Below are 10300 nucleotides of genomic sequence, written 5' to 3' on the forward strand. Positions count from 1 at the left end.
TATTCACAAGTTAGTTGACCTTCATGGAATATCTTGTTGACAGATGACGCCGGATATGCTAACATTGTCCAAACTACAATCCTGATCACATGATTTATACCTAGACGAGCAACACGACGGATGCCAAATGTGGAGTTGAATGAGCTTACACTTACGGAGCGCCAGATATTTCCTCAGTTATTGATAGCGTTAGTGTTGTTCGGTTTTTGTTGTTGTTACGTGTTTTGTGTACTGTTGTTTGTCTTTTGTTTGTTTTGTCGGTTTTGACCATGACATTTCCAGTTATTTTTGGACTTCTTATTTTGAAAGTCCCTTTGGTATTGTTTTCATTTCCGTTTGACATGTATCAGATTAAGAATTATTACGGATTGACTGTTTATATACTTTCCTATAAAAACATACCAGGGTGAAAAAACCGACACACTATTCTTTTATATAGGTTTATATTTTTTCTTTAATTTTTTTACAGCCGAAAAAAAAACGATATATTAAGAAATTTTAGAACAGATATTTTGCTTTTGAGGATACAGCCTGAAAAAATCCCTGGATGTCGAAAATAAGGCATGGTGTGTGTTGATCGTTTTTAATATTGTACAGGAATTGAAAGAGATTTATATTTATTGATTCATAATGGTGATATGCAAATTCGTCCCAACTGTATTCGGCCGATACTGAATATTATTGTTTCCGTATAAACTTGACTACAATTGATATTAGAACAGTACAATTTTACCTTTTGCACATATAAATAATGCAAGACAAGTACACAACTCTTGTATAAACTATAGTATCAGTTGCAATATGAACAAAAAAGTGAAAAAAAAACGCAATGTAGAAAGGCTATTTAAAGAATGTGCACCAATAATTGCCTTTGGTTAAAAAACTGTGTCGAGTTGTCACAGTGTAAATATCTACAGCAACAAAAACGGGTTTTTTAAATATTATTGTTATATACATAACATTCCTGGATCTACAATCTGTAGATACCTGTATCATGGCATTGCACTAGACCATGTTTTTCTTTGACGGTTTATGACGTATTACACTAAACCCATTGGATGCTGGATGTGTACTGAATCATAATTTAGTTTTTAGGTAAATTATTTTTGTATATGTTGTTAGTTTTTTTTTTAAACCGTTGGTTTTCCCGTGTGGATGGTTTTACACTAGTAATATTTTGAAGGCCCTTTATAGCTTGCTTTTCGGTGTGTGCCAGGGCTCCGTGTTAAAGAACGTAGCTTGACCTACAATGTTTAACCGGGATGGAGAATTGTCTCAATGGCACTCATACCACATCTTCATGTATCATAAATGTCGTGTAGTACGTTCTATAGACGACTTTCACATTGGTGTGATTTCCGGTACATTTTCTATGCCACAACACTAATGTTATTACGTGACAGTATAAACGTCATTTACGCCGATTGACATTTATCAACCAGTGTTACTCATTCACAAAAACAACACGAGGTTGGTCTTTTTATTTTACTCTTTGAATATTTAAAACTCAGCTAGTATGTTTAAGTGTTGTAAGTATTAAAAGTTATGTGCATTAGTATATATGTATTATTGTTTTATAAAGATGTATATGACATGCATAGTGCTTAATGTACTTTACTTTGTATTGTTTAAATTTTAGAAATGGCGTTTTCCATAGATTCATTGGAGAACTATAACATGTATAATACAGTATGACCATGATCATGATGATAAGAATTTTACATAAGATTTTTTGCAGGACTTAATTGATTGTCTAAAATTATTTTTCTAAATTTTGTATTTTTGTTTTCATTTTCAAATATCGAGGCCTTGGTGATCATAAAAGAGACGTTAATTATCGAAATAATCATGAGTTGTAAAACAATCAGTTTGGTAAATTTCTTTTGTAGGAAATTGTTGTATATTGTTATGTAAATCCTGATAAGAAGACGTGTCATATTACATTATTTCTTTCAACTTTTTTTCAACCTTTTTATCTATTTGTTAGCTTTTTTAATCTTATTACTGTAAACCAACTTATTATCGCGGATACTTTATTTCGCGTTTAAGCCTTTCTAGTCCACTTCACAGCTATCTAACTTCGCGACTATTCAATTTATGTGATGTAGTTTAATAAGAGATCCAAGTTTTACATATTCGCGATATATTTATACTCGCGAAAGTCGCGAAAATAAATAGTTCGCGAAAATAAGTTGATTTACGGTATCCAATCATTAGTCAACTCCTAGTATCAATTAGAACGTTTTGCAATATAGAGTAGTATTATACTTGAAGTCATTATTATTCTTAATAACAATAACATAATAAGATCAGGTAATTAAAAATGTAATAATTTGTCATGAATTTACCTTGAACAAACAAAATGAGTTAAGAATTTTTCAACTGATTTTTATAGTTCGTGTCAATGTTGTACTGCTATACAATTCTTCCAGGTTAGGGGGAGGGTTGGGATCCCGCTAAAATGTTTAACTTCGCCACATTCTGTATGTATGTGCCTGTCCCGAGTCAGGAGCCTGTAATTTAGTGGTTGTCTGACTAAATACTAATATTATTGCATTATATATACATACAATTTGCTTAGATACTTTGTATATGTTAATATGGATTAACAGATTTGCTTTTTTGTTGAATTGCATTTTGAGTCAACCAATTATATGTGAAAAAGAGGGACAAAAGGTACCAAAGGGACATTTAAACATGTAAAGCATGAGTATTATAAATATGATGAATTGAAACACCTATATCTAAGGGTATATCATATAATGGTGATCATCTTTCAATGCTGTTTTATGTTCGTCGGAAAATTGAATGTATATTTAGGAAGAGAACCTGATAATATTATACGATTATTAACCCTGCATTGTACTGAAACAGACACATTACATCCGATCTTCAACGTATTAGATCTGAATGCAACAGTATGCAGGAAGACATCTCACCCTCCTAGACAAACAAGTCTGACTCTAAAACAACCAGTATTTGCTCATACTCTTGATTTCATATGCTAAGCAAATATCAGTTTCAAAGTCGTTTGTTCGGCATGTCCACACTAGATATGCAGTCTCCCAAAAGTTAAGCACCATCTAAATATAGCTGACAATGTATTTATAACTATCGCGAAATTATTAATATTTGGTGTTATGAATTGCCTATAACATACACTAAGAAAATTCGGTATGACCAAAAAGATTGAACTCTGATAAGCAACTCTATTAAAGGTCTACTGCAATTTTACAAGTACTCGGTTTAAATAATTTTAAATCATCCTTCTACTGTCCCGCGTACAGTTGAAATTTGACCTTCAACAAGACATTGTGTTATATTGCAAGCCGTCAGTTATATGTGGCTGAACTTTAGGTTTGCAAAACCAAAACCATGATGCGTTATGAGCTGTTTAATTTCTAAGCATTTTAAAATGTAAATAATTTAAACGATAAACCATGGCAACTTTTCTTTACTAAAATAAATGAAGACGATGAAAAAACCAGCAAGAAGTATAAACGGCAATACGGAATGAAGGCTTATTATTTCGGACAAGAGCAGGGTTAAACATGTGTGTGTGTGTGTGTGTGTGTTTAACTTTGTTCTTGAGTGAGTATAATATGTCTGAATATCTATAATAACTTTTTTTTATTAATCTTTAAAAATAATTGATCTTCAACAAAGTAAAAATTTAACAAAAATATAAAGACAAAGGCATATTGTTTTAAGATTTACCCTATCAGTAAAAAGAAATATCATTTCAAATTAGCGTTGTTTTTTCTTTCTTTCTTCCATGTCTTTGTGTTTGTTTTTAGTTTAACTGTTTGTTCGTATGACATCAATTCGATTCTAGTTGTTTTACCTGGTATGTTTGTTTATAACATTGTTTGTTTTCATTGATGTAATGTAAGATAAGTAACTGTAATGATTTTTTCAGGTCAACAATAACAAATTTATAGCAACTGAATAGTCAAACAATCTGATTGAACTATAACAGTAACCCGAACTTTAAGTTGAACACTAATCAGATGGATGGCCACACGCATTCAAGGCACTTACAACATGGATATTTATCTAAAAATATAACAGACTTTTCCGAATTGGTCACGTGGTTTTACCTCATCAAGTAATGGGATAACCACATCAAAGAATGACAGGACCACATCAAATAATGAATCAAACACATCAAGTAGTGTAAAATCATCAAACTTTGAAACATCATTACGTAATGTTAAAACCATATAAAGAATAGACAAATCATCATTACGAAATAACAAAACCACTTCATGTAATGGAACAACTACATTACGTTTAGTTACATACACATCAAGTAATGATGAAACCACATTGACTAATAACACAACCGTTTTAAATAACGGTGAAACCATATTGAGAAATGACAAACCTATGTCAAGTCATTACGAAAGCATATACATGATATAGTGTAATATCGAAATATCAATAAGTAATGTATATTTCATATTGAGTTATATCGAAACATCATAACGTAATGTCAAAACCATATTAAGGAAAGACAAAATATCATTAAGTAATAATAAAACAACATAAAGTAATATCAGAGTTCCACATAAGACTGCTGTGGCGTTCCATATTCACAAGTTAGTTGACCTTCATGGAATATCTTGTTGACAGATGACGCCGGATATGCTAACATTGTCCAAACTACAATCCTGATCACATGATTTATACCTAGACGAGCAACACGACGGATGCCAAATGTGGAGTTGAATGAGCTTACACTTACGGAGCGCCAGATATTTCCTCAGTTATTGATAGCGTTAGTGTTGTTCGGTTTTTGTTGTTGTTACGTGTTTTGTGTACTGTTGTTTGTCTTTTGTTTGTTTTGTCGGTTTTGACCATGACATTTCCAGTTATTTTTGGACTTCTTATTTTGAAAGTCCCTTTGGTATTGTTTTCATTTCCGTTTGACATGTATCAGATTAAGAATTATTACGGATTGACTGTTTATATACTTTCCTATAAAAACATACCAGGGTGAAAAAACCGACACACTATTCTTTTATATAGGTTTATATTTTTTCTTTAATTTTTTTACAGCCGAAAAAAAAACGATATATTAAGAAATTTTAGAACAGATATTTTGCTTTTGAGGATACAGCCTGAAAAAATCCCTGGATGTCGAAAATAAGGCATGGTGTGTGTTGATCGTTTTTAATGTTCGAATCAATTGTAAGAATACAGAACAAATCGCAACCGCTTCTCGAACTAAGCTTTTAATCTTTTTTGTCTGCATTTTTAAAATTGTTATGAAAAGATTTTAGTATTTTTTTACTTTTTGATTTATAGTTTTATATATAATGTCTTTCGATATCAGGATAAGTATATTTGTAAAGAACATAATAATGTATATAACATATAAAGTGCTTACGATTAGTTTCTACAGACGGTACGCATAATTTTAAAAATACGAAAATTAAATGATTTAAGATAACACAATGTAACAAAATCAATACTCATATTCATTATTGATTAATGAATCGAATAACATGGTTTAAACTTTTGTTGTAGCTACCATTGTACACTTACCAGATAAGTGATTTGAAGCTTTTTAATGGTTCGATATGTTTATTGTTTTGACACCTTACCATAAACTACAGTACTAATCAACTATTCTAGTTGACCATTGTATTGCATGATTTGTTTTAAACGTAGGAGATAATCATTGTACTAAGTGACAAAGTCGTTCAAATTTAAAATACAAAAGTTGCGTTCAAGTAGTAAGAATGTAGTGAAAATACATTTAAATATGTTGATTTTAACGTTATTTAAATCTGTAATGTTTTTATAAATCGTTCTTAATTTTAAATTCGTAAAAATATCCCCCACATATAAGAGTGCAAGTCTGATCATTTCTATAATTTTTGTACCATCGGACGTACGACTCATCAGTGGCATTTATGTCTAAACAGTTATAATGCGAAACCAGGAGATAACTGTGTTCTATTTAGTTCTAACGGCATCGATAGGTGATTCGATGGTCGAAAATTGAGTTTAATTGCAACGGGTAAGCGGAGCCAGTAAACGGGTATTTGATACTATAAACTAAAAAATTTATTCCGTTGGAGCTTAAATTTCAATCTTGTTATCATCATCTAATGAAACTGACAAAAACAACATCAAATCATACATTTAAAATCTGTCATTGATCGTTTTTTTCCATAGCATTAATTGTTGTCAGTTGTCAAACATCATTTGTAACGTCAATTTTGATTGAATAACGTCACCAAATACCATGGCATCAATTCACAATTGATGTCATGAAAACGTACATGCAAATGACAGATTTTGAATATAGGATTTGACGTTGTTTTGTCAGTTTCATAAAAAGGGAGATAACATTGAATGTTTAGCTTCGACAGCACCAATTAGTGTTTTGATGGTCTCAAATACCCCATCACCAGTAAGCTTAATTTAATTTCTGACATTCAAATCACCAATTGATTCCGTAGGAGCTTAAAGTACAAAACAGTTTTATCCTAAATCTTGTTTTCTGAATGCTTTTCAATTTTCTAGTTCTTCCACACTCTTGTAAACATAATAAGTTTTGTGCAACACGTGTATATGTTCTCATGGTAATTCAGAGTATAATTTTGGCATCTTTTTTTTTCTTCATGTAAACCGACTAGTTATAGACAAACAGGTACAAGGTTTTGTACTTTCTTTATTTAGACTGACGATTTCACAATATCCGTAAATTATATGAATAAAATAAGATGTCAAAAAGTAGATAATATACAGCAAATCACACATTATCAACCTAACCAAAATAGACAAACATTTGTAAAAATGGAGCGGCTTATTTCTAATTTTGTCTGATTTCCAATATATCAATTTACTTCATTCTTTGGTTTGGGATTGAAGTGATAATTTCATTTTACAACAATATGAATTGACAACAATTATATTTTAAATATAACGCATGAATATATTCCCTGTAAAAATTAAAAATACTGGTTATTGATAGGATTAGTTATACATTTTACCTTTTATTTAATGACAATACATTCATGTTCCGGAAGAGTTAGCCTTCTCCGTTTATTATTGATATTTAGATATACTCTATCATAACTACATGCAGATAAAACAACCCAAGTTTTAAATTCTACTGTTAGTTTAACAAGAATTAATGATCCGGAAAAGGTTATTCTTCCCGTAAACGTACGGGATTTAGATAACCTTGTCATAACAACTTGCAAACAAAGCAAATCAGAATGGCACAGGCACAAGCTGCTTTTAAAACGTGTGAAATTTGTGTTTCTGGACCTGGACATAATTATTGTGAACAGTGTAACCAGTTGTTTTGTGATGGATGTAAAATATCTCATTTACGGGCGAAAATTAGCAAAAACCATTCATTTCTAAGTGGTCCAAATATAAACCCGGATAATACACAATAATGTAAAGAACATGATGAAAACTTCATATTTTACTGCATGGAATGTAAAATGCCAATATGCAAAATATGTGTGATTGAAACACACAAATCACATGATTTTGCTGAAATCAAACAATCAACTGACGGGATCAAATCTGAGGTCAAAAGTGTGATCGTAATGAAGATGAGAAACTTACAGTCAAAGATAGCAGATTTTGACCAAGGGTCAAATCAATATCAAGCTGATGTACAGAAAGTTATCCAGGCTATAAGAGAAGAAGGGAGATACTTGAAAGAGATGATTGATACGAAAGTCGAAGGTATTATTAATACAGTGAAGGAGAAAGAAACAAAGAATGTCCAAACCTTACAGTCTGTTGGCAATGAGTTAAAAACAGCTTTGGATAAGGCAAAGGAGCAGCAGAAGTTCTACCAAGACACCCAGGGTATAAAAGATACTACGAAATTGTTACAAAAACTAACACAAATAAAGTCACAAATCGATCAAATAGAAGTGATACAGATTCCTATCATGCCATCAGTCAAATATGACAAAAAGACAGTAGCAGACAGTGAAACAGGGAAACTGTTTGGGGAACTAACATTTGGGTAAGTTTGTTCCTAGTTATTGATTCTATGTAGTGCTTAGAAAACTCTTATTGTCTTTTCCTCTTTTTTCATATGAACTTTGGTATCTAAGCAGTCTCTTTGGATATATAAGTTTCTTTTCAACTGCATAGGGTTGATTAAATATGGCGTCTTTCGCTTTGTGTTTCTATTAAATAATGTGATTGTATCTCAGATAATCAAAGTGCTCCAGATTTGATAGAATACACGATAATGCAATGCCTATATATAAACTGTTATTCAAAATTGTCAGTGTCCTCTGATCATTGATTAAAGGGGCAGTAGCTGTCAAATTCATAGTCATCAATTTGACTCAAATTCTCATGTTTTATTTATAACAATGAAAATCATTTTTCCAAACTATCAAAAGAATAAAATAAACAATTTACAGGCCAAGGTCTCAATTAGATTTAGCTTTGTTTCGTGTGAATTTTAGCAATGACGCCATCTAATTTAATTTCGAGTTTTCTATGACCATATAAGCGATGTAAACATAAACATAAATATAAATAGATTAAACAACTCGTGCAGTTGGATTTTTTAAGGTCTACTAAATTTTGTATTATAGATTAAACATTGATGTTTATCGTGGTTTATTTCCTAAATAAGAATGATTTTTGGTGGATCAAATAAATTCACATGAATACAGGTTTAATGAGGGCGACTTATTCACCTGCAAGTGTATAATTCATTATCAATTTTTATTAGATTAATTTGACAAAATTGAACCATTTTAGCTGCTTAAAGTGAATCATTTTTTCACTATTTTACTTTCATTAATGATTGAACCCAAAAAAATCATACTTTAGATTTTTTATGTATCTCGTTGCTAGTGCCCCCTTAAGATAACCAGCATTTCATGAGTTATAAAACAAGATTATTTATAGGTTGACTTTATAGAATTCTAAATATATGTTTAAAATTCAAATTAGAATACAATAGGAGTTAAAATCATTCTAGAACACATTTGAATTTTAACTATCTACTAATAGAAATTGGAATACCGGTTTTTTCTTTTGTAAATAAAATCCAGTACAAATCAGAATTCCAACATTTACTTATAGAAATCAGATATCCAAATGTGTTAGAGAATGATTTTGGATCGTACTAAATTTCAAGTAGGATCAAAGATAGATACTAAAACAAAGAAGACGTCGTTATCCTATATAATGATTTTTTTTTTATCTTAAAGACAACATGTCAAATACGTTAAATACATTTTGGTTTTTGTTAATATTGTCATAACAATTACTAACAATTGACCACCAAATTAAGTTATAGTCCAAACAGGAAGTTATAATTTGATTAAAAGTTATGACATACCTGTACTATAAAGAGATTTCAAAACCATAAAGGACCTTTTATAAACTAATGATATAGAAATTTAAATCTCAAAACTTTTTTTTTTAAATTATTATGACGAAGACCTGAACATAATTTCATTCCGTATGCATGGTATAAACTGCATTAGGTGTTATTTTGAATTAAAAAGTGGTAGTTCAAACTTTATTTAACAATTATTATCAAAATCTTATCAAATCAATCACAAGAAAAACATTCCGGCAGGGCATTCACAAGGAAAACAGCTGTTTCAAATGACTGTGTTTATTAATATCCACCTTTTGCACCTAAATAAGTGAAATAGGGAAAAAGAAACAATTAAAAAAGCAGTACTTTAAATGCAATTTAAAAACTAATTTGCGATATTTTTGGATTATCTTAACATAGCTAATTCGATTTGTTTATATTTAGAAATACACTGTTTTATTTTAATTTTATAATAATTTACATTATTTATAGGTTTGTCATTGTAAGTTATATTTACATATAACATTCCGTTGTACTGTTCGTGAACTCTATACTTATCCTTTGTTCAATTGGTTTTGATTCCAACGGAACCGATGTGTATGATGTTAACAATACGCACGTATACTAATTGGTTATAAAAAATACCATGATTATAATTCAATACGCCAGACGCGCATTTCGCCTACATAAGACTCATCATCGACGCTCAGATCAAAATAGTTATAAAGCCAAACAAGTACAAAGTTAAAGAGCATTGAGGACCCGAAATTCCAAAAAGTTGTGCCAAATACGGCTAAGGTAATACTAAGTTGTTATATGTTAAACAATGGTTCTTTCTCTTGTAGACATGTTATTATGAAGATTGACCTTGGCTTCACTGTCAATCGGCTTCGACGGGGCAATGATGACATTGACAGCAGCAGTTACTCCTCTTACAGTGATGATGATGATTTGCCCGACTTGTAA

The 10300-nt window shown here is 30.8% G+C and overlaps 1 protein-coding gene across 1 annotated transcript; it reads left to right on the plus strand.

Annotated features, from left to right (window-relative positions):
- Nucleotides 1–7469: 7469 nt before the first annotated feature.
- Nucleotides 7470–10300, plus strand: LOC139484512 (FSD1-like protein). The gene is made up of 2 exons (XM_071268244.1): nt 7470–8008; nt 10180–10300. Exons 1-2 carry the CDS (start codon nt 7470–7472, stop codon nt 10298–10300), a joined length of 660 nt encoding a protein of 219 aa, XP_071124345.1.

Source organism: Mytilus edulis, chromosome 8 (assembly GCF_963676685.1).
Source record: "Mytilus edulis chromosome 8, xbMytEdul2.2, whole genome shotgun sequence".
In the NCBI taxonomy this organism is placed as follows: Eukaryota; Metazoa; Mollusca; class Bivalvia; order Mytilida; family Mytilidae; genus Mytilus; species Mytilus edulis.

Excerpts from the sequence above, each read along its gene's own strand:
- LOC139484512 (XM_071268244.1), top strand. The coding sequence starts at position 7,470 with ATGCCAATATGCAAAATATGTGTGATTGAAACACACAAATCACATGAT. Across the intron at positions 8,009-10,179 it reads TTTGGGGAACTAACATTTGG|ACATGTTATTATGAAGATTG; the intron begins GTAAGTTTGTTC and ends TTTCTCTTGTAG.